This window comes from Clarias gariepinus, chromosome 25 (assembly GCF_024256425.1).
Source record: "Clarias gariepinus isolate MV-2021 ecotype Netherlands chromosome 25, CGAR_prim_01v2, whole genome shotgun sequence".
Taxonomy (NCBI): domain Eukaryota; kingdom Metazoa; phylum Chordata; class Actinopteri; order Siluriformes; family Clariidae; genus Clarias; species Clarias gariepinus.
Window position 1 is genome coordinate 13,280,490 of NC_071124.1, and position 26,367 is coordinate 13,306,856.

A 26,367-nucleotide genomic window follows, 5' to 3' on the forward strand; every position below is an offset into this window, starting at 1 on the left:
GGGGTGCCATAATTTTTGTCTAGGCCTGTTCCATGAGTTTTAAATAATTCCATTGAAGCATGGTTGAAAAGCTGACAGTCATTGGTTACCATTCATAGAATTTTTATTTATTATTAATTTTGTCAGATTAAAGTAATTTCTGTGACCATTGTGAGTTTTTCTTCCATTGACCAAAGGGTACCAACAATTTTGTCTACGTGTATAAGTGTGTGTGTATTTGTGTATATATACACACACACACATTCTTAAAAAGTCCATTGAGTAAGGGGAAGCAATTTATAAAAAGAATTTTATTTCAGATGTTCATTTTAAAGATTATTTCCCTATGTACAACTGCGATTTGTACCTTCATTTAAAATAATTACAGGAACAAAAAAGGAAATATTTTAATGATACAGTTAGCATGAATAGTTTGACTAAACAGCTACACAAATTTTACCAGGAGCCAATCAGAGAGGCTGAATCAGTAATAATCCTCTACATCAGCCTTTTCTGCTTGATTCTGAATCTGCTGCTGCTTTTTGTAGAGATCAGCAATCTAGAGAGAGAGACAAGAGCAACTGATGTGACCAAAAGTAAGATAAAAATTACAAATCACAGGTGTGCTCACAGAATCGGGTATTTATTAAGTAAACCATTTTTCCTGGTTATGCCATCATTTACACCATACGCTACCATAATAATTGGCAGAGGAAAGGCATGGAAAAAGAAAAGGACAGGCTTCAACCATGTTATGCATCTTATAAAATGAGCAGGATTAATTCTGAACTGTATGGAGTTATACTTTCTGTCCAGATTAAATCAAATGCTACAAAACTGGTAGGGCATTGCTTCATAGTACAGATGGCTAATGGGCCAAACTGTACTGCAAAAGCAACCCGAGGCATGCTGTTCACTTGCTGAAGATAAAACTGAAGGCAATAAAAGCCTGGCAAAGCATCTTTAGAGAGGAAACTCAGCATGAGTTCTAGACTTGATGCAGTCATTGATGCAAAGTTTTTGTATTCAAGGATTTAAAATATTAATATTTTAAAATATTTAAAATATTAATATTTTAAATTATTATATGAATTGATTGTCAAAGTTTGTCTAACAAAACTTCTGAGCTTGTGAAAATGGAACAACTAAAAATGGATGGCATTCATTGGATGGCCCATTGACTTTATTGCCTAATTTTATTTCTATTGAGGAGGTAGACAGAGGTAAAATACAATAAACAAACTGCATAACCATGCACCTGATTTTTCATGTGTATAAAACTGTGGTAAGTATGAATCTGCAAATATAATTTTGAATAAATAAATAATGAATTAAGGGAGTGTTTAGCAATTTTTGGCTGCTGGTCAAAGCAATTGCAATGCCAACAACGTGACATTGTGGATCAAATAAACCAATCTCCAGTAAGTTGTCTTTCAGAGCAAAGAAACTGGGGTGAAGCGAACACCTGAATGCAACCCAAAACTACAATAGGTACTGCAAAATATTACTGCTAACGTGACAGTTTTTTCTAATTCCCAATAGGCTTTACACATATATAAAACGCCTTTCAATCATATAATGGAAAGGAAAGTGTATTACTGGGGTTTTTGCTGAGGTCTGAAGAACAATGTATTGCTGAATATTAAGTTAAATGCTTTCTGTTCATTTTTCCTTAACACTCACATGAAGTTTTCTTTACAAAAACAACTGGTAATACAGTTTATAACTGTTAGCAAGACATAAGCAGAACATATATCTTATATGCACTTGTATCTTAAAAGCTCTTTCCCTGATCACAATGTTTATAGTTCAAGAGCACAATTTCTCTGGGAATAAATAAATAATAATAAAAAAGAAAACCTTCTGTGCATCACAAAACATAAAAAAGGTGCATGGTTGCACTCAAACATTAAACCACTTAACAAGCTTACTTAGCACAGTGGTTTCATAAAGTTCAACAGTTCACAGGATATACAGTAACTGCTTATCTGACCTGATAACACAATACACCGTCTATAGTTTGGCAGTGTCTTAGGAACCATGTTATGTTGCCCTATGGGCTTGTTACACCACATAATTCTGTGACTGGAATCCAAATTTTTTCGAGTGCATTTATTACCTGTGCTCCTGTTGTAGCATCCTCTGGTTTCTTGTCATCCCTGATACGAAGGAATCGAGGAAAGCGAAGGGAAATCCCTTTATCTGGGTCCACCTGGTGGACAGAAGGATTATTTCATATTGAGGCAATTCTTGTAACACAAAAAGGACACATTGTTGATGATCTGCTTTGCAAAGATGAAACTGTCAACTTAGGTTTTTCTCTGGCCAAGTAGGACAGCCTTGGAATTAGGACACCAGAAAATGAACAAAACATTAACCTGCGAATGCAATTTGCCTCTACAACATATAAAAAAAAAAAAACAATGAAGTGGCCATTTACGTGACAATGTTAAACATTGACTTGCATTATATTAAATAAACATTTATGTATTATATGTATGCACTATATAATATTGTATAGGATGATCACATCCTTCAGAGAAGTGAGAAAATTCAAAACTATAGCTACTGGGCATAAGCAATATATTGTATGCATCATCAGTAAATATTTCAATTGCATACTACTAGAACCTGTAATGCCCTTGTAAACAACAGGTATATAATAATTATATAAATAAAACTCCTGATACAATTGATTCATAAGTGAAACTAACCAATCCCATTGCTGCCTTGTAAACCGGTGATAGCGACAGATCAGCACATTTCACTTCCCATACTTGTACAGCATCTAGCCAAACGTCTGGCTCTGCTGATTGATCCACTCTGTAGTAGGGGCGGGGCTTAGGAAGGATGTGCTCCTGAGAAATACATAATTTTATATGTTTGTACAATAATTACGAAGTAACATTCATTAAATTAAACTTAACATGAATAATAGTTGTGTAGGAGACAATGACGAAAGCCAAGGTGGAAATGAACTGTTATTGTTTTTTTATTTTAAGTGAATGCCACCGCACCTTTAAGAAGTTATAATGCTGCTCCAGATCTTCATCTTTAAAACCTGTTCCTATCTAGAACAAAAAATTCACATTCAAATAAACAGCACCAGATAACCTTGAGTGACTACTTAAAACCTTAGTGACGCTTAAAGCACCTTGATTTGCCAGCACAGAAATTTAGATACAAAATATCAGGTTTACAGTTAACAGAATAAAGATAATTAACAGATTATGTTATCTCATCTTAACTGGAAATGCATAATATTTGCATAATATTTAAAAATAATGTCTTTATATGCACTGCTTGAGCCTTATCATTTAGCTCGACGTATTTAACATACAGTATGCTAGCTGGCCAAAATGCAGGTTTGTGGAAAAGAGAAATGCCTATAAACAGCGTTCTCCTACCTTACAGACTGACTGAAACTCCTCATTCTCATCATCGTAGCAGGCAAGAAGAAAACCCCCATAGCTACCAGCTCTCTTGCCTTTCCCTAGATATGCACCAATCACACACAGATCCATTGTGTCCCCCACACCTTCCAGATAATCCTTCTTCAGCTTTACAGAGAGACAGAGAAAGGAAAGCGAGGGAGAAAACAAGTCAGAACAAAAAAAAATTACACACTAGAAGACTAATATGCCTATGAAACCCTTTAAATAGACAGTTACAATAGTCAATACAACAATTTATAATAAATAAAAGTTAAAAGGTGGCTATGAATAAAGGCTGCTATAAAGTTAAACAACCAGGTCTGTTCATATCTGAACCCTGCAAAGCTTTGTTAATTTAGCAGCCCAACACAGTGTATATATATATATATATATATATATATATATATATATATATATAGGAGCATAGACTTTTAATATATATAGTTGTACATGTAAAAACTGCAATACTGTATTTAGAAAGGCTTTTCTTGCTATCTCACATATTAAGAAGATGTGAGTAAATAATAAATACCTTAAGCCAGTTATGGGAGCGTTTGGCAATTTCATAAGTGGCATCTTTCTCCAGGGTCTTCACCATCAAGCCCTCGCAGGAGTCTGTGCACAAAATTAATTAGGTGTCAATTTTAACACTCCAGAAATGGCTATAGATTCATTTCATAATGCATAAAAAATAGCATAATTTTTTAAAATAAGGATAATACATGCACAGTATATAATACATTTTATATGGGCTTTGTGATCCTGATTAGGAGGGTGTGTGTGTGCGCAAGATGAGCCCCTCCAAAAAAAAAAAAAAAAAAAGGGTGGGGGCATGTCTGCATGGCTATCACTGGGATTGTGTAGAAGGCCAGGGGGAATTAAACATTGCATTATCTCTTCCTTAAGAGACAGGAGCAGCATCCTTTTCCTCCTCTAGTCTTCTCAGCTCACTCATGCTTTCGTATACTTTGGTTTCTTAAGCATTAACGTGCATGCTGAAACCACAGTCCTTTGTCATGCCATTGTATTATCCCTATTACTGTATTATATTAATAGCTTGAGTACTAAGTAGGCTAGGCCAGCATTTCCCCCCACACACGGCCTTTACAAGTCTTCACTCTACAAGTGATGCATGGAGACCATCAACTGTGACAAAGAGGAACTTAAAAGAGGATTTGGGAGTTGTGTTTAACTATGGTGCAAATGCAAAAGCCCATGTTACTTTTGGTACAGCCACTGTATTTAAAGCTGCTAAGGTATAGCTAGCCACCCATGATTGATATTTAGTATCATTTATTTTTCTCTCAGAGATAAGCCATCCACCACAGATCATTTAAATGTTAATTAACCTCATTCTAATGCTCCTTCAAGTTTGTTCTGCTATCGCAAGTAGGGAATACTGACAATCACACGTTCTGAACACACACACACCTTCAACAGGCTGTGTCAAAGTGTCTAGAGAGAGGTTCTTTGAAGATGTGCACATTACAACTACAGACTAGATAGTTGTGAGATTTTCTTGATTAATGTATGAACATGAATTTCAAAATGTTCCAAGAACAAGATCTTTACATATAATTATGTGATTTTTCTTGATAGATGCTATTTGAAAATTTGAACCAATATAAAGGAAAAGCACAGCCTTTTTATGTTGACAAACGCCCCCTACAAACTTCGCCATTTCCTAGCACTGGGGAAATAAAAATAAAAAAATAAACAGGCACATTGCTGAGGACTGAGCTCAAGGCAAAAAGTTCAAATATTACATTAGAAATAAGGAAGTGGTTCAGGTTTGGTACATCAGATAAGCTGTATGTAAAATATAGTGTACATTCTACGCAGTAATTTCATGGTCAGAAGAGATTTTTCTTTTCCTTGGAAAAACCCAGAAAGATTAACTACAGTATTCTGACAAACATTGTCTTCTTTGTATACAACAAAGAGTACATATTTCTTCCTTTTATTTTGTGTTGTCCTACTTTTCCCCTTGAATGAAGGGGAGGATGGGGAGGATGGATCTGTGGAATAAATTCTGTGAAATTAATATAAATATTTAATAAATCAAATTTTTTGTACTGTATGGAATAGACACTTTTATTCTACCAAAAACCAAAAACCAAAAAAAAACATCACTAGAAAATGGATTGAGTGATAAATTATGCACTTGCTCTTTTGCGTTTAGGAGCTAATATCAAAATCTGTAAAAGTTTCCTTAGGCTGAGTATTCTTCTTCTATTAAAAAGAAAATGCAGAACGGCATAAACAATAGTTCCTTATAAGGATTGCAAACACCAAAGAATAAATTGGGAAAAAAAAAAAAAAAAAAGTTATGTAAATACATTTAATGTGTTTATATAAGATGGTTTTTTTTTTGTTTTTTTTAAACTCAATAAAAGATTTCAGGCTTTTTTTTTTTTTTTTTTTAAACTTATGTCCTATCCTGTATACTATGTTTAGTAAATTCAGTGCTCCTCTCACACACGCACCTCGTATAGACTGCTCCAGGAATTCTGCAATAGTTTCAGTGTTGTTAGAGTCGAGAGAACGAGCAAAGACAAACTCTCCCTCCTTCTCGATGAAACTCTCCCTTAACAACGCTCGTCGCTTACTCAGTGGCTCCCGTACCAAAGACTAAAAAAATAAATAAATTAAAAAAAAAGGAGAGTGAAATCCTGATAGAATAATAATTTATACTGAAAAAATAAACAGTTTAATTATTATTATTAGAAAAGTACAAGTTACAAGTACAAGAAAGCCAGAGTGCCCAATCTTATCCAGGAGGAAGTTAAATGTGGCTATAAGAGGCACACCTGCTGGTCAATTGGAGGCAGATGGAATCAGGTACAGACCCTGATTGGAATGACGATATTTAACTACAGCTACTCCTTGCAGAAAAGATTGGACACACCTGCTGTAGAGTATTAACCTTTTGTACAGAACACCACACGTTCATTTCACAGCAAAGTGTCTACATGTAACATTCTGTTCAAACATGCTTAGGAACTACTGAAGTTTCTCACATTCTCACCTCTCCATTTAAGTACAGCAGGTCAAAGGCGTACACACAAACCTGCACCTTAATCTCAGATGCATCCACATCCTGAAACACAGACATGAATATATTAATATAAAAATTCTCCCACTCCACCCCCCACCATCTGTCAAACACTCCAAGAGATGAGAACCACATGCTTCTCTTTTCTCACCTCTTCTATAACAATCTGCCCCCATCCATCCTCATTTGTGCTTTCATGTTTGTTTAATAATTCAGCCTCTGAACCCTTTCTCTCCGCATCAAAAAAGTGAGTTTAAAGGACGAATGACTTCAAGTCAATTAATTAACAAAAACAGATAAACTGTAACCCACAATAGAATTATACCAGCGTATTTTTGTTCTACTCCTCAAATTAACACAACAATCAGGGTGGGATTAAGATAATAGAAAAAAATATACCAGGAACCAAGAAAAGAGTCTATGATACCATGTTAAGTATCTTAACTTACACATAAAGAACTAATGACATGATGTTTTACCTGGTCAGTGTTAAAGTTATAAAATATTGTGTATATATATAAGCAAATTTGTATTTACTCATTATCAAACCCCTAAGACATGTACACCATCAGTACATAATTGCTTTCAACTTAAAAATAAGTACTTTTTTTGTTGTTTTTGTTGCTGAGCTACATGTTTATCAATAAAGAAGTTAATTTGTTTACACTGTTCAGTAACTTAATATCACAAGCTAATATAGATAAACTAAATTCTGTCTGAAAATATTGCCATGTTATATATTTTTAGCTGGAACATCCCCCCTAATAACAACCAAGCACTTTAAAGAAAGAAGAAAAAAAGTTGTATTTAAAAACATAGCATCGCTAGTAGTAAATGGATAAAACCATTTTCCCCATTCCCCAACTCCCCAGCCATGAAAAATAAAGAATCCCAACATTTGAATCCCAACAGCTCACAGACACTGTGATCCAAACTACATGAAATATACAGTTAATCCTTGTATTGCAAGCATAATTCATCGCAGAAGCGTGCTTGTATATCAAAGCACTCATATATCAAAGTAAACTTCCCAATAAGAAATAATGAAAACTGATTCCTTCCACGACAAAAAAAAATAAAAATAAAATAATTTATACAAAATATAAAGTAAAAAAAATAAAAATTAACCTGCACTTTACATTTGAAAAGAATCCTGACAGAGCAGTGTTTCCGTTGTGTGTATGTATGTTTGTGTGCACAAGCGTGTGTGAAGCTGAAGTAAGACAAGAGAGGAAAGGAAAAGGAAGGGGTCTACTGGACTACTTTCACACACATGCGTGCACACAAACACACATGCGATCAGCCAATCATTCTTCTTAACGCACAGACGCGCACAGATCAGTCTGAAAACTTCTTTAAAAAAAAAGAAACCTCTTTAATAACATTCGTGTCCTAATGGAATCACTGCTTTCTGGCAGAGAGAGACTCTGTAAACTGGAACTTAAATAAGGAACCTGACTAATGACACATGCTTTTGCTTTATGCTCAGGCACACACACGTGGTCACAGTGTACTTATAAACAGTACACACACGTGCACATTTGTTGACTAAACGAGTGACGCACACACACACTGGGCATGGGGAACGATTACTCAATCCCGCAGTGCGAGAGAGAGGAAAAAAAAAAATTGGCTCAGTTGTGATCACATGACACTTATGTCAAGACCTCACTTTATTAAGTTAAAATTTATTTAAAAAATGTTTTGCTTGTCTTGCACTGAGTTACTCGCAATCCAACATTCCATTGTAGCCCTTCCTTTTAAGCAATCATTCACTCGTTATTTTATATATTTTACATCAGGAAGGGGAAAAGAACACAATATTTTTCTGAATAATTTACTGATTAAGTCTCAATGTAGATTCAACATTGTTATGTGTCACAATTGTACTATCCTCTGGAGGATGGTATGGTGTTAGTCTAGAGAATTGTTTTTAATTAATATGTAGACAATAGACACAGTTTCTATACCCATTTTCCTTCCTTTTCGTCAGAGGTATAAATGTTGTGTATAGCAATTCAAAATATGTGCATGAAAATTTTAGTGTCAACATCAGTCAAGAGAACCTAATTAAATCCTGACAATGTTTTACTTCTTTAATAGAAAAAACACATTACACATTTTAGGAAATGAAAGATAAGTTACAAGAGTAAGAAGTGTACAACCCCTAAATTGTTCTCGTCTACCAGCTCAGAAAATCTTGATCTTTAAAGTCATTCCTTTATTTGATTGTGTGTGTGCGCGTGTGTGTGTGAGAAAGAGAGAGAGAGAGAGAGAGAGAGAGAGAGAGAGAGAGAGAGTGTGTGTGTGTGTGTTTATCTAGCCACGCTGCTCTATAGCAGATACTCGATTTGCATCAAGCTTGACAAATTGACCTCATTCCCATTGTTTTGGGAATGAAAACAAAAACAATTACTGAAAGGCTTCTGTCCAGAAAGATGTCAATTTACCAGAGCAAGATTTTAGGTTTGATAAAACAAGTCAACTGAAATTGTAACAGGATCAAAATGTACCAGGGCACCACCGAAAATAATACAAAAGTGGGCGCACCTTTTTTAGTTAACATACACCATTCAGATTGAACATGGTAGAGTAACTCTTCCTCAATACACAGTTACTACTCAACATAGTCTCCATCACAAGTGATGCTTTTGCACCATCGTTGAACCCAACTCTCAAATCCTCCTAGAAAATCCCCTTTGTCCCAGATGTTCCCCCACATTGTTAGAGTTTTTATGGAGATGACGCCATTGACAAGAGCAATGTGCACAGATGGATGAAGAGGTTTAAAGAAGGGAAAACAGTACTGAAACCAAATTACACAGTGGGTGAGTATCAGCTGTGACAAGGGGATTTTCAAATAAGATCCAAAAGTTGGGTTCAACACTGGTGCAAATGCCTAGGCAGTACTTTTGTACAGAGAAAGAGTTACTTTTCCAGGATGTGCAATTTGAATGACCTATGTCAGCTAATAGGAAACAAAAAAAAGACGCCATCAATAAGGCTGATGTAAAGAATATCTTTCGTACATGGTCCAGCGTCCACCAGCTTTAAAATTTAATTATTTTGTATACCATTAAAAGGTTAAGAATCACCACTGCCTCACCTTCCTTTTGCGTGTTGTAAGAACTTGAAAGGGCTGAATCTGCTTTTTCTCTCTGTCCCATGCAACTGCCTCGGTGTCCAACACACAGCAAACCACAGATTCTTTCTTTATCTGAGAAGTAAATATAATTCAGTAAACCTCAGTTATGAGCACATACTGACTTACTGATAAGGTCTGGTCAAGTTTTTTTTCACTGCAAGTGTCTATGTGAGGGAGAGACTGCTGGGGTGAAAAGGAGGACAGGGAGGAAGATGAAGGTGAAAAAAAAAATAAGAACACAAGACCAAAGAGGAAAGAGAGAAAAGGGGAGCTTCAGAGAGATGGACAGTGCATCAGATAGAACTCGGCACACAGAGAGCTGAATGTGTGCAGACTCTCTGATAAGGGTAAAAGCAGGACAGTGTGAGCTACTGCTATTATATGCGAGAGGAAGATGAACAGAGAGCACAAGGTCATTGTCTGTGCTGAAGGCAAGAACTTAGCTCTAAAAATTTATTGCTTCAACAGCAGATTGCATGCATGTTTGTGAGACCTGCGTGATCCGTGAAATGATGTCAGGGTATTTGGTGGTGTTGTCCTCTTGGTTTCGGCTAAAGATGCGAACCTCGCCACTCTCAAGAATGTGAATCTATCCAAAAGAAACCAAAACCCATCAATTTAATAACATGCTGTTTACGATATCTTATTTAAAAGAATACACATATCAGCGAGTCCAAGAGTCAGGGCAGTGATAGCTAAATGGTTAAACAGACAGGTGAAAAAAAAAAAAAAAAAAAAAAAAAAACCCTGGTTCACAGTATGGGAAAGTTTTAAAAACAGTTCAACTGTGTTGTAGCATTTTAATTAAATTTCAACAACAAAAAAAAAAAAAAGAAAAACATCCTAAAAAAGACTCTAAAAAAGTCTTTAAATGCGATTTTGGACAGCAAAAATCTTGCTGTTGAGGGCCAGGAGAAGAAAAAAAAAAAGCCAGATGCTTTGTTTTAGCTGTTTTAGAAGCTATTACTAGCACTGATATGAAACCCCCACGCTGTGGGTACTGAGTAACTCGGGTACTCGGCGACCATCCAATGGTTGCACAGAGGGAAAAAAGTCACATGATTCCTAATCTAGGACCACGCAAAAAAGTTATTTAGTTTCTCCAACAAAATCTAAACTGTATCTTAGAACCTAGTCACTTTAGGTTGTTAATGTGAACATAGCCTTATTAATAAACCACATCTACTCTTATACCTGCATTATAAACAGTTTTTAATCAATTGTAATGTGGTCTAATTTTACTGTATCATAATTTAATCAGTTGTAATGTGGTAATATGCATTAAAAACCGAAGCAAAATCTCTCTATATACAATTTCAAGCACACATACCTGTGCTCTTTCGCCATCATACTTGTATTCACAGGTGAAAGCAGCCTCGTCAAATCGTTTCATCACCTCCCCTACACCTTTAGTTGGGTGAGCCAGCATGGGACGCAGTGGCACACCTAGAAAACACACACTTAAGCTTAGTCACATATCTGGCTGCTTAGGAAATTCATTGCAGATCACTGTGGCTAAATTCTGGCAAGCAAATAAAAAAAACATGGATTTCAACAGAAACAATATGGAAACACTTGAATTTATTCATTTGTATTTATTTCTAGGCTGGTTATATACATTATTTTAAGTAAGCAACCAGTTAAACTAATGTGCAAAAAAAAAATCTGATTAATGATCTAAAATCTTGCTAAATAATTGTCCTTACACACTTTGACCAAAGTGCCAAAACAGATACGATAATACACCTGAGCCATTATATCACCAAAGTAAAATACAATAAAATCTACAACCTCTGTACAGAAGAAAGCAGACAAACTGTTTTTTCTTTCCTTAAAATGTGTAAATTACATGATAAAAATTAATGAAACTCAGTCATCAAAAATAGTCTGTTTTTACACCACTACAGCAGGAGAAAAAGGGAAAGCCTGCAAAAGTTCCTGCTAAAAGCCATTAGTGAGATAAGACTAGACTGCTGTGGATGATGTTGATCAAAGTGACTAAACATTTCCATAATATAAACTTATCTTTCATGAAGTGTAACTAATTTTATTTTTCCAATCTCTAAGTACTGAAGACTTGTTTACAGATTATAAAAGGTAAAAGGGGCCTGTGATAGCCTGATATCTTAAGATGAAAAAACTGCATGCAATCATTCATACTGAGAGAGTATATATACACAGAGGGAGCCTTGAAGACTCTTTATTTATGCCATAAAAATGACTTTAATAGCATTAAAAAAAAATATGTCCTTTTATATAAAATAAACACTATTATGCAAGGAATTAATGAAACAATGAGGCATGCTGTTTTAGGAAAATAATTCAAAGCAAAGGTTTTTCCCCCCAATTAGCAACATTTCATGCTTTATAACCATTTATAACATTTATTTTCATTCCACTAAACCGAAGGATAAGCATTATTCTAAGTGTGCTTATATTTATTACTAATATAAGTACCTGTTGTTGACAGTTATAAATAGTTAAAAAGTTAAAGCTAACAAAAAAAAAAATGATCAGCTTTAATGTAAACAGTATTATTATTTCAGATTGAAGCCTACGTACATGTCTGCCTGTCTTTCTGTCCCTGCCTAACTTGTTAATACTAAGAAATACAATTTTGTAAGGGTGAATATTTTATGCCTTGTTTATGCCAAGTTGTACTTCTTTTATTGTCAGCCAAATACACTCCCTGTTCGGTAATTGGAGGGTGAATTACAGATGAGAAATCGGGAAAAAAAAAAGGTCGGATAAAGATTACGTTTTGTCTTGTTATTTCAGTGGTGGAATTATTAAGATAAATTTAAAATAGAAATTATAAACTGAATATTTGTACTAATAAATATGTATTGAGCAAATATTTGTTTACATGGAGATAGAAGCTTATCAGGAGCTTATTTTAAAATAGATCCACGACATACTGTTTTGCTTTCACTTATGGTGCAGGTTATACTTCAGGCAGATATCAACGTACTGCAAAAGTTTCTGTCCAGCGGTCAATTCAAGACGCACGCACAATTTGGCGCATGCGCTGTCAAAACTTGCACCTTATAATCTGGCACTTAACTGATCATAACTTCACCTCCACTCAACATTTTAAATTCATTTATGGCATGGGTTAAACTTCAGGCAAATTGAAATCTGTCCAACCGGTTTTGCGTGAAAAACTCATATATTTATATTGATAACTGCATTGTGTGTGTGTGTGCGTGTGCGTGTGTGTGCGGACTCGCCACAACCCTTGCCTAAATTAAACATTTACTCAGGATAGATGAATGAACAGATAAATGGATGAATGAAGGACTCCTGCAGTGCCTCTGAACAACTCGTCACTCCATAAAACAGGTTTGAATAAAGATGGAGCATTTTCATTGTATTTTTTGTATGCATCATTTGTCATCTTGTTTTTTTACATAAAAAAAAGGTTTAAAGAAGATTTTTATCAGATATTCTGTTATTTGGACAGAGTTAGAACCTTAAAATACATTTTCTTTTCCATTTTTTCACTTATGGGGGTTATAAAAAAAAAAAAAAAAAGAGAGTGGGAGAACTAATTTCATGAAAGTTTGCAGTTTTTCAGGACTATAAGTAGCAGAAATGATCAAACTTTCACCAGGTGAAGCCCTTACCCATACCACCGCCTATGTAGCCACACATACCTACAAAAAGGGAACAAAGAACACACTAGTGATTAGCAGATCCGCAACATCAGATGGGACTGATTACCTGGGGTAAGTTTGCAGTGATTGGGAAGTTCGTCTATGCCGAACTTCAGCATCACAGGAATAAGGACATCAAAATTCGGCATTTCACTAAACAAAACACAGCAAAATCCGGTACATTATCATGTAAAGTATGAACTGCGTATAAATTTAAAACCTTTTTCTACAATTCCTTCAATTCCAAGAGAATGTTTAAGTGTGTACCAGTAAGTCTGCTTAAGGATGAGTCCTTTTTCCTCAAGCCACGCTCTTCTGCTCTCTGCACTCATCCCCTTTCCAGCATCAATCGCAGCAGGAGGGAATTCTGAAAATACACATAGATAAAAAGATATATACGCAAATTAAATGAAAAACTATTAGTCAGGTCTATAAAGTGTTAAAGAACAATTAGCTGATCAGTTGTTACTTAGTCGGGTGTGTGTAACTGCCTCATTATCTTACAATTAATGCAAATAAACAAAATAAATAGGGGTTATTAGAATACATGTGGAATATGCTGGCGTTAACTAAATAAGAAATCAAAAGTTGTCACTGTCAGCCTTTACTGTGCTGAAATAAAAAAAAAATTAAAAATAAAAACTAGACAGAGCAAAGTCATTAACTGTTGCCAAATCAACCATGTATTAAAAAAAATGCTGTGATGCAGGATAGGAGAACTATTTCCCAGGAGATGAAAAACTCCACCACATCATTTGGTCATATAAAGAAAGCCCTTGAGGAGGTAGACAGAAATGCCCTTGAGGAGATTAAAGAGCCACTGCCATACATTTTGACATGCCAAAAAACGAAACTTTTCAAAAAGAATGAGGTAGTTGTGTACAGGCGCTGCATAATTTTATAAGCTAGAAATCCAAAAGTAAATCTTTAAATTTGCCACGGGGCCAATAGAGCTGGATAATGCAGAGAGAAAGACTTGGGGCCGGGAGCTTAATCCAGACAGTGCGTTTTAAAAATAAATAAATAAAATGCAGCCAATTTGACAAACAGAAATAAGTTTTACTAGCTTTCAAAAGCTCTTACAAATTTGAAAACTGAGAAAGAAATGAAAACAAGAAAGGAATAATCAAATGATGGAAACTTCAATAACAGATAAAAATGAAATGCTAGATATGCAGATAAAAATGAAATGCTAATATTTATTGAATTGGGATAATATTTATTTCTCTGTGGTTGTGTACGTGTGTGTGTTAGCTTGTCGGTTTTGCCTCGTCGGTATGGTTCCTCCCAAGATTTCTGCAATTTAGCACATCTTTCTAAACGGCCTTCACACCTGTTTCGCAGCTACTATTTAACAAGATGGCGGTAGCACTTTAAGGTTAACAGAGTGTTTATAACAAGATGTAATCCACTGATAAGCCTCAAAGACAAAAACTGTAGATTACAGTTTGCCAAGAAACATAATTTTTTTTAAAAAGCCTGTACAACACTGAAAAAGCACTCTGCAGACAGATGACATTAAGATCAACTTGTACCAGAATGACAAAAAGAAAGAAAAGTGGAAAATAAAAAATAAAAACTGCCCAAGATTCCATGCATACCACCATTGTATAGAGTGGGCATGTGTGGCTGCCAGGGAAAATGCATCCTTTGTATTCATTGCTGACAAAAGCATCAGAAGTGTATAGGGATACATTATGTATTCAGTTTCAGGCGAATGTGTCAAAACTCAAAGAGCGCTTCATTTCACTGTAGGCCAGTGGTGGCTCAGGGTAAGTGGTGAAGTACCTCCAAAGAGACACTGCTGACCCCTTGAGTCAGGCCTAACTATTTCAGGGGAGGACATATCACAGCTAAAACTCCGGCCCCACTTTCCTAACAAGCTGGGATATGCAAAATAGTAATAATAATTTCACTGTGCTGTAATGCATTTGTGAGAAGGCTTCTTCTTTACAGTGCAGACAAACAGAGACCCAAAACATACAATTAACAAAACAATGAAAAATCTTGTATTGTGTGCAAAGTATGTTTACCTTGACCTGGTGGAGTCAGACATACTGCTTGACTCAGAGCTGCTAAAACACTCTGCTCAGCCAACCCAATCCTCAGCTTTCCTGCCAATGACCTGTCAACCAAAGCCATCATTCAGTTACAAAATACACAGGAATACACTTGAACCAAGTACATACTTAATGTCATTTATACCTTAAAAAAAGACTTTTAAAACATAGTCTGACCCACAAGTGAACAGTTTAAAAAAATTCAACAAAAGCTGTGCCTTATTATTTGTACCAAGCAAACACATTTTTTCCTATGACACTGATTCATAAGAATATTTATTACTGGTAATAAAATGAGCAATTACTTTAAACATATGGCAGTATATCTAATAAATGTGCAACATGCAAGAAATACAGCCCGCTACATTGGCATGCAAAGCATGATTAAACTGTTAAAGCTTAGTTTTAGTATATCTTCTTATATAATTATGAAGATGTTGAGTTCAATTGTCACTGACCTTACGATGTATCTGGCCTCTGAGAAACGACAAGCCACAAACAGACCCTTAATGATGTCAATTTTTTTATTCATTGCCTGCAGTAAAAATACAAGAAGATATAATTAACAAAATGAATAAAAGAAGGAACAGTCAGAGAAAGAGGAGAATATACGTATACACAATATATTTAATTCAAATGTGATTTTATTAAAAATATCCTGTCCTGAAATTCCCTGCGCAGGGAACAAAAACTCCACAGATGTGATGACCTGAATGTACTTATCACAGCTAGGGTTATCAGCTGACTTAATATTATTGAAACATAACATTTCTGAGCCTCATCAGGACTCATCAAACCACATGACCTTTTTTCAATTGGTCCCAAGTCCAATCTTTACGCTCAGTAGCAAACTGAAGCTGACTTTCCTGAGTAGTCTCACTAACTAGTGGCTCATACTGTTATTAAGGCCCAATTCTGAGTTCACATCACATTGTGTGTGCATGAAAATGCTCTTTCACTATTAAACATAATTATGGTTTTCACACTATAGGTTGATATAAATTATTTTTTTTTTAACCATGCAACTTTAAGTCTTTAAGTGATCTCTCTTCATGATTCTTTAACAGTTGACTGTTACAGGTTTATTGTATATAATGTGTTTTAAATATAATTTGTTTTCTTCTTTGCTTAATGCAGATTAAAAAAAATTTTACCCTTCTGGAATGGCAAATTTTTTGCCCATGCAGCGTATTAGCCACAAGTCACACTTATGGATTCAACTTCACGTTAACAAACTCAAAACAACAGTTTTTGAACAGAAAGCAAGGACACCACATCTCAGTGCACATTTCAAGCACTGAAAAACATTACTCCCTATGGTGAGATGAAGAGGCAGGGCTTCCAGAAAACAACTGGCTCATCTCATATTATGGAACAAATAACACTTCAGTGTCATCCGATGTTAGGGTTGGAAGGGTTAACATTTAAACATAAATTTCGATACAGTATTTTCCTCTCTTGCTCCCTGCAATTCCTTTACATCTCACTAGGTGGCTGCACTGGACAGTTTAAATACCTTTGTTGTAATTCATCACTGTACTTACAGAGTTTCCACTCATGTTGCCAATCTCCTTTAGTTTGCTAAACACGCCCATTGCAGTCAGATTTGCTGGTGCAAACATCATTCTCTGGTTGCTACGGGAACTCTCTGCTACCAATCCCAAGTCACCCTTTTCCTGAGCCTCAGCCTTAATTTTGTCCAGCTGACGCCCTGGCAATAACAATAAAAAACAATCTGGAGTGAAATTCTGTTGGTGCAAAAAAAATCAATCATGGAACAACAACGGCTGAAAAACCAATAAGTGGGTCAAAATAACAATGCTTTCCATCCTTTATCTAAGATGTATTTGTGTGTCTGTTCCTTCTGCTCACCAGTTGCCTGGGCAACAGCTTTCATCAGTACTGTTTCCCCAATTCCTAGCTCTAGCCCCTGGTAGGCAGGGCCAAGCTGATTCAGACACAGGTACACACAGCACAAAAGGTCATCTGCAATAAAATAAAATCCAAGCTAAAATAAAATTCAAGAATATTTTAATCAGCACCACTTAAACTAGCCAAGTAGGTGATTTAATTCTCCATTTTTAACACAAATTATTTGACTATTAACAAAGCGCAAAAAGTCGTCTATAAGAATGTATTATAAATGTTTTTTTTTTTTTACAGAAACATTGGCATAATACACGACCATTTTTAATCATTGACAAAAAGCGGAAATTCAGAGCAGATATACAAAGTCTATACAGTCCTTAATTAGAAGCTTTTTTTTAAATAAAAATAAAAAACATCAATTGTTTACCTACCTCTGGGGTGACACAATTACAAAAATATTTTAGAAAAAAAAGGAAGAACATTTCCCATCTCTCAAACAGGAAATGATAAACACTAAGTCAAATACACAGACATGTATGAAACCAGAAACTGGCAAAAATGTACACACCTGGAGAGAGCAGGATAACAGAGCGCAGAAGGTTCGATAGAGTCTCGATGTTTCTCAACCTAAAGACAAGACAAACAGAGTTTAAGATAGATATTACTGTCCGAAACACTGCGTGGACCAAACACACTTACACTTTCATACAACTCATTTTACCTACACTTTCTCTCATAGTTTATTTATTTCTCTCATATATATATATATAAACAATATAACCCATTTATAATCAGTGTAGCTGTTAAGTGAGCCAACTAAGTGCAAATGCCTGCTGAGCAAAAACCTTAACCTACAGCTCTTTTTAAACCATTATGCAGTAATTGGATTATTTTCTGCCTTTAAGACCTTCTACCAAACAATAAATGTAAATCACACCTGCCCGAATCTTCTTCAATCTTCTCAAAGGTCCGAGCGACAGCCAGATAAGGAACTCTGCAGAAAGATTGACAAAGAGAAAAAGATAAACAGATAAGCACAACAGATCAAGAGGAACTGATGGCAAACTAAAAAAAATATAGTGGGTGCCATTTACTTCTGCCCCCTTTTCCAGCAAGCATCATCAATGGGATGGTAGTGAGCTTTAGAAGGGTCAAATTGACTCTGGTTTGCAGGTTCCGCATCCTTCTCACTGAAAAACATGCATAGAAAATATAAAGCATATAATCAATTATCACAGAGAACAAGGTTTTACCACAAGAATGCACTGGATAATATGTTCAGCATCTTTACCAACAACAATTAAATGTAGTATCTTGGCACTACATACTTTTTACACAATTTACATTTCATGCCTGTTCTCTCCCCCCTTCCCCCCTGTTCATCTTTACATACTACGGGTTATTCTTGTTTTCATATTGTTCCTGTTCTTATTGTCGTTGGTCTTTCCGCTGCTCTCGGCATAGAGTCGCCACAGTGGAATACATACCCCTTCTTTAATTTCTCATCAGAAGCAGGAGCAGCCAAAGGCTTCTCGCCATTCTTCTTCTCTATATCACTTTTCTCTTCTGATTTTTCTAGCTTCACTGCAGCTTTTCTGGGTGCTTCAGATGAAAAGGGCAATGTGTCATAATATGGTGACAAATGCGGCGGATTATAAGAGAATATCTTAAACAGTGCTCACCAAAGAAACTGTTAATGGGTTTTTTCTTTGCAGATCCCTCTCGTTTCTCCTCTGCATCTTTCTCTTTTTTGATCACTCTTTCGGGACTGCATTTTCCCTCATCCGTTACCTTTTTAATTTCTTTATCCTTCTCTTTTAAATCATGTTTCTCTCCTTCCTTTTCAGCAGCCTTGTCCTCACTTTGTATTTTATTCTTTTCTTTAGCATTAGTGATGTTCCCCTCATCTTTTGCTTTCTCTTCTTTCTCCACTGGACTTCTGTCCTTCTGCGCCACCTCCATATCCTCTTCATCGTTCCCTGTTTTCAAGAAAACAAAGCAGGGAAGCTAAAGAGTTATGGTCTAAATTATAAAGATGTGTAAAAAATAATCCTAAATAGGGGGACCATCCCGAAGTTCATCCCCTCTGCAGCCTAGTAAATAACTGTACCAACTACTTCATTTTCACGAATTAGGGTGCATCTTATCCCAACCTTAAACACTACTGGATATGTCATGTAGCCTTCTTAACGAGTAGGATTAGGTACCGAAACCCGGTGCCAACATGGCACCAGTACATATAAAACTGGTATGTATAGAATCAAATCAGAACGCAGATTTCAGTGCCGCACTTCAGTGCAACTTCAATGGCAGAGCGATTGTTTAAAACGAACGCAAGAAGCATTACTGCACATGAAAAACTATTTCCTGACTGAGAAAATGCATTGTGAACGCAAGTCAGAAAACTCTAATAATACAACTAATCTTTGTATTAATGCAAGTGTCTATGTTGTTTTCACATTCCAACTTAAAAGCACAATTCGAGACACAAGACCATCTGAGGGGTGCATGAATGCAGTAATTAGCAAAAGAATTACTGCAATTATTGTTTGTGGCATACCATGCACACCAACTACTGTGCTGCTACAATTTTTTGTGTTTTGTATTTACTTATATATTGATGCATGCTTTAAACGTTTATTGTTCAGCCAACAACACCACTTTAAAAGTATAGATTTTGCACCAGGATCGTGCTCTTGTAACAAGCTATGCTCAGAAATCATGTTGCAACACAATTCTGTTAACATCCACTTTTGCACAAGTTTACGCCATCTCTTACACCCTCCCTATCTTCTGAAAATTGATAAACTATGTCTATAAACACTTGCTTTTACAGTCTGACATATAAAAAGGCACAAAATGAATGGTTTCGACCAGACTCACCCATCTTTTCAGGAGATGATTCTATTTTTGCTCGTTTATTCTTCTGTCCTCCCTCTGTTTCTTTTCCTTTCTCCTCCTTTTCTCGCTCTTCATCACTCCTGCTGTCCAGTTTCCTCTTGGGAAACTGCTTACGGGCTAAAAGGTAAGAGAAAGAAAAAGACCAAATAAATCAAAATGTTGTTGGGTACAATGGAAAATGTATAATGGCTGAAAACGGAATGAATAAACACTAACCAGTTCTGCGTTTTGGGATGCCTGAGGGTGAAGTGGAATTTGGGGTAACAGGCATTTCAGGAGTGCCAGACTTTTCCGAAACAGCAGGGGTTGTTGGGGTAAGAAGAGGGTTTGGTGAGAGTGGGCTCGCTGTGTCCTCAACAAGGGCAACCTATAGAAGGCAAACTAATTATAGATTTTTCAATGAAAAAAAACTGTTGACATTATGAAGGACTCTAAACAGCTGTGTGGTTATAGGAAACCTATTTGGTTAGCTTTTATTTACTAAGGAGCATGGAAAGATCGTGGTCTGAGACACAACTAATTTATACCACAATTAAGGGGGGTGGGGGGGTTGTGCATTTTGCTACTGCATTTGCTTATTGTGTGAAATGAGGTTTAAAAGAAAGCTAATACCTTTTCTTTTCCTGGTGTGGCCGTTTGCTTTCCATTTTGTTTGGGGACTTCTTTTAAAACCTGTGGCTCTTCGTCATCACTGTCAATGACTGCTCGGGTCCGCTTTCTCATTTTCACTGGTGAATCACAATCCTGATCGATGTTTTGAGGCTTGAGGGGGCTTTTAACTGACCTGGAGAAAAAATAAAAAATAAATATAGTAAGGGGTTTACTGAACAACCCCTGATCATGTCAGTACATGTCTATCCCATTCCAAAATATGTTTAAATATTTTAAATAAATGAATCTATAAATAAAAGAAAAGAAAACATCACCCAAACTCATTGTTAGCCTTTCACATGGTTATTTGACAAACCCAATTTTCATAAAATTAGCCGTAAATATGTGAAATAGCTTTCACTCACTCAGATTTCCCCTTGGTCATGCCATCCTTCTCCTTACACTTCACTGGCTGAAAGAAGGACCTGGGCGCACACAAAAACAGCGATAACAAAAAAAAATCCAGATTAATCAACTGGCTAGCCAGTCAACTACAGTAAATATATTACTGATAGCACAATGACGGATTTAAGAAATTGCAAGTCAATGCAAGAGCAAAGCTGAATTTGATTTTTTCTTGAAGATTCTTATTCAAGTTCGTCATTCCACATTAAATCACTGTTAGGTAATTGCAACACTATGGGTATCTGTAAGCTTATGTATGCAGAAAAGAGTAGATAACACTTCTGTTAGTGTGTTATGCTCCCTGTGATACAGCACGAGCAGCAGTTTGACAAGAAGTAGTTGGCTGGCTAAATGGCTCTCCATAGCCAAGAAAGAAAAAAAATAAATAAATAAAAAAATTCACCCTAACCTGGCTATAAGGCTTCGCCAGTCTAGTCTTGAAAATATTTTAAAGGATTAAGTGCTTTTTATTTAAAAGTTACATACTCATAAGTTAATAATATGTTCAAAAACATATTGTTCTACAGTTTACTGTCAAGAATTCAATTCAATTCAATTTTATTTATATAGCGCTTTTTAATAATGGTCATTGTCTCAAAGCAGCTTCACAAAAATGAAAAAATTCAGATAGAAGAATAAATAGAACTTGAATACATGGAATTGCTTGGCAGTGTCTCTTATTCATTAAAACTGGTTCCAATCAATCTGGTCATGAAATAAGCGTACCCCAATATGTTAAGCACAACAACAACAAAAAAAAGCATGAGTAGATTTTCTGTTTTCTTTCTCAAAGGTATATGATGGGTAAATGTTTGTACCAAAAAGGTGATGTATTTTGATACTTCTGCTATCGGCAAGTTCAAGCCTCACGGACCTGGCCAACACACACAGGCAGGCACTTGTCTGCTGCTAACTAACATTCGTCTCTAGTATGTGGTGATGTGGTATGCTTGTTTTTTACTTAACTAAAATTATTACATGCATCACTAATTTTAGAACCACAGGCAAACTGTCACACTTTGACATTTGGGTTTTGGAATATTTGATTTGCCAAGATGAATTTTTATTGTCTGATTTGTCTCAAGCTGCTGTATTTCTTGAAGGTTTCTTTTGACTAAATATATCCAAAAAAACAATAAAATTCTTTAACCGATTAAACTGCATAATCAGTTTAATCACACAGTCCTAACAAGCACTTCTTTATATCTGGTCATCTTGGAGCCTCAAACTGGCCAATTCACATAATGGTTTTCTTAAATACCATATTTATATCCTTTATTTAATTCCATATTTAAATATTTAAAAATTACCTTTTAAATCATGAATCCATTCAAGATTCTTTATGTCAATGTCCGTAAAATAAGAATAAACAAGCCTGAACCAGTACACGGCACAGTAATGCATAAATTTATATATTTAAAAAATAAAAACCATAATACTAAATTAACCTTATGCACCTTGCTCAATCACCTCTTTTCTGTTGCAATTCATCTTATCTTAGTCTTTTAAAATGCATTTAAATAAAAATATAAAAAGAAATCAGTGTTTTTTCTGTGTCTTTCTGTAATTAACACACCAGTTATTCTGCAACATCACCTTGAAAAGTAAAGCTGTATATAAACCCATGGACAAATACAAACAATACTACAACATACACCTGTCTCCAGTGATCATCTATGAATAAAAACTAGTGATGCTCCGATTGATCGGCCACCGATATTGATCGCCACCGATCATGATCCGCCGATATTGGCTAAAAATAGCTTGATCGGCGAACCCCAAAAGCGCTGATCAAAAAAGCAATCATTTGATGGAAATTACTTGCGCGACTTTTTCACACGTGCATGCACAGAGCACAGGTTAACAGTAGCAGAGTGAAGCTTACCAGTGGCAATATGAGTTCTCCCATCTAGAAGTTTTTCAAAGTGTCCAAAAAAGACGTAAAGTTAGCCGTTAGCAATGTATGTCATGATCAAATCCCTCGAGGTGAAGGCAAGCAACGGCATTTTAACACCACTAACATGATTAGGCATCTTGGAACACGCCATACAAATGAATATACCGATTCACTATGAATATGCATAATCATAACAGAAAAAAACACTTGCCATAGTTTTGTCCTTTGTGGCAGTAGCGAGTTTTATTGTAACAAGTTTTACATTTTGCTGCCAATTATAAAATGTAATCAGCATATTAAGAGGGTAAATCCCATTAAGCTGATCTGATGTGTGTTGGTCTGCCTGACTCCTCTTTGTTTGGAATAATTTTAAGTTACTCTGACTTATTTGGGAAAGATAGCCTACAGTAGCCTTTAGTTCTCATTTTCTAAAATAAACACTTGGTGGTTCTTCAAGATCTTGACTGTAGCCTATTTCTACAGTTTTTTTTTCAATATAGTTAATTTAGAGTTAGTTTCATTTCTACAAATGGTGGAAACTCTGCTAGATTATGGATAAAAGATTTCCATCCCCCTGCCATTCTGTGATCGGCAGATCATGATCTTGGTGATCGGTAATTGGCCCTCAAAAATGCTGATCGGAGCATCTCTAATAAAAACCAAGTCTCTGGTGCATTGTCACTAAAAGGTCATTTTAGAGACATTACTACCTCTCCGAATTCACAACAAAATCACACATCAGTAATCAGCATTTAGAAGATGCGCAGCAAACCTCCACCAACACAGGCACGATCATGGATTCAATGCATCGCCAAGTGGGAAATGGTTTGTTCCAAGCAAAAACTTAAATCCACTGTTTTTTATTAATTTTTTATGTGGATAACAGCCCAAGATGTTAAACCACTTTTTAAAAATGCTGTGATCATCAGTTTATAAAGGATGGAGGCCAGCGAAATGACACATTACTATGTTAAACTACTATTACTATGTTTAACTCTTTCACACTGTGCAGACTGTGTTTTTAACTTAATAATTGTTAATGCCTTTAAACATTAGTCTGAACATTAGTGAAAACGTAAAATGCTATGCAATGAATTGTAAGAGTAAAGAATATTTGGTGCCAGGATAATTTAAGGTTATGCAAGCTAGTTTGTTTTCCCAGGTTCGTGTAAGTGCTGTAACTGGGTGACTCAGTAATCTTGACACACTACATAAAAAAGAAGAAGAAAGAGAAACCCAATGTTTGCAGTACAATGTCGTATCACTAATTATTTAATAAGATATCACAGCGAATTTGAAGAAGAATGAAATTCTTTTTTACCTCTAAAGCCAAGCTACTGCAGCTAATAATAAATAAATAAATATTCAACCATTCGCTTTATTATTTACCAGGGACAGGGTACATTAACTGACTTGCTTGCCCAATGTACTATGCTTATAGCTAGTTAGCTTCTAGCCGCTACTAACTATAAGAGAAAGGCAGTAGTTGACAATAATTAGCTTAAAGCTGCCTGAGAGTTAAAAAGAAAAAATATACGTCTATTATTAAGAAAATGAAAAGCGCATGTATAAAAAAAAAACACTTACGCTATACTTCGCTGCATGTTTAACGCGAAGAAAATTACCCTCAGAAAAACAAAACTTTCGGTAAATTTTAACTGGAGAATGTCGTCATTCGCGGGAGTGGATGAATGCGCGCGCTCAAAGGCGTACAATTCGGCGCCAATGTTACGTCACGTGCAGCTGCGCGCGCACTGAGGCGAAGAGTTAAAGAGCGCCGCCGCCTGGAATGGAGGAAAAATTGCCCCTTGGTCGATCTGATTCTTCACAATCATCGCCTTACGTCATCGGGCAGTTTTACGCTTAGAAGAAGATGTGAACATAAGTAAATGAATGAAATAATAAATAAATACATGAATAAATGAAATAATTCTGTCCATACGCTCAATAATTTGATTCGTGAAAACCGTTAAGTTGCCTCTTTAACTGTTATTCTCTATACGGCCACAGACAGTCGCTGTTTCTAAAGCGTTGCGTATGGGGTTCTATGCATGGGTCAACACATTTTCCTTGCCACAATCGCCATCGGCTTGCTCATCAGGAACAATTTGATCATTTTGTTTATTACATATTTTCTCAAACATTTCATAATTATTTACATTTTCTTTATTCTGTAAAGCTGCTTTGCGACATTGACCGTTGTTAAAACACTTCATAAATAAAGTTTCATTGATTCGAATTGAATTGAATTCTAGTCACGTGAGTTCATGTGAGTAAAACAGTTGTGAATTTTTGCCCTTGGTGAAAAGGATACAGTAGCAAGCTGTCAGTTTGGTCCTTGTGAAAGTTGCACAGTTGCTAATATCCTTACACTTTTGTGACACTTTTATTCTTTTTGTGGCCCAAATAAGATTGTGGTATGTACAATCATGCTTTTGTATTGGATATCAGCACAGCTGTGACTACAGCTGAATCAAAGCCATGCTGATTTTTAATACAACACTCATTTTTTATGTGATAGTTAAGTGTAGCAGACTCCGTAAGTCCATGTGAACTCCCTTTTCTGGACATTTGGCTGGTGTGATAACAATTAAAACAGCAAATTAAATATTTAGTTACAAAAAAATAGTTCCTTAAGATTTTACAAAATGATTTTTTGAATAACATAGAAAAAAAAGAATGCAAAAGAAATAAACAAAAAATTATAATGGTCTGAACCATAACTACAGGACAATTACAAGACTGAGAAAACCTATTTGGAAAACTGACTTCTGCTTCAGAATGCTTGTTTGTGGTTGGATCTGTGGTGGCTGGTGCAAAGATTTGGGATTTAGCGCAAACAAAATTAAAATTAAACTTTTATTAATTGCCTGTAAATAGCCATAAGAATTTTTTTTATTGTAAATAAATAATATTAAGAAATACAGCGGAATATTATGACTAATGACTTCCTTTCATTATTAAAACAAATAATTATTATGTTAAATAATTACATAAAATAGCATTCTTTTCTGCCTAACTTTAAGGGGGCAGCGCCCCAGTGCCCCTTATTGACCGGCCGCCACTGGGTTGGATGTTTTGGAGTAGATACTGGGATGGGGAGATTGGTTTGTTAATTAAAAATATATATACCTCAAGTATGACATTGCTTTTATACAACAGTTCCACAAACACCATTTATTAGCAACAGATTATGATTTGGGCAGCATGGTCATGTAGTGGTTAGCACTGTCGCCTTGCACCGCCAGGATCTGGGTTCGATCTCCAGCCAGGCTCGATTCAAGTCTCTGTGTGCATGGAGTTTGCATGTTCTCC

The 26,367-nt window shown here is 35.7% G+C and overlaps 1 protein-coding gene across 1 annotated transcript; it reads right to left on the reverse strand.

Annotated features, from left to right (window-relative positions):
• Nucleotides 1-272: 272 nt before the first annotated feature.
• lig1 (ligase I, DNA, ATP-dependent) lies at nucleotides 273-24,766 on the reverse strand. Its single transcript, XM_053487145.1, has 27 exons — nucleotides 24,640-24,766; nucleotides 21,116-21,175; nucleotides 20,712-20,883; nucleotides 20,316-20,466; nucleotides 20,082-20,216; nucleotides 18,881-19,177; nucleotides 18,686-18,800; nucleotides 18,293-18,388; nucleotides 18,136-18,192; nucleotides 17,767-17,825; nucleotides 17,202-17,315; nucleotides 16,874-17,040; nucleotides 15,788-15,864; nucleotides 15,303-15,394; nucleotides 13,537-13,636; nucleotides 13,337-13,422; nucleotides 10,944-11,059; nucleotides 10,107-10,202; nucleotides 9,575-9,685; nucleotides 6,442-6,513; nucleotides 5,900-6,044; nucleotides 3,946-4,028; nucleotides 3,387-3,539; nucleotides 2,997-3,050; nucleotides 2,694-2,837; nucleotides 2,099-2,191; nucleotides 273-538 (listed from the first exon to the last, which is right to left on the reverse strand). The coding sequence occupies exons 1-27, from the start codon at nucleotides 24,654-24,656 to the stop codon at nucleotides 464-466; spliced, it is 2,937 nt and encodes a 978-aa protein (XP_053343120.1). The 5' UTR covers nucleotides 24,657-24,766; the 3' UTR covers nucleotides 273-463.
• Nucleotides 24,767-26,367: the final 1,601 nt, after the last annotated feature.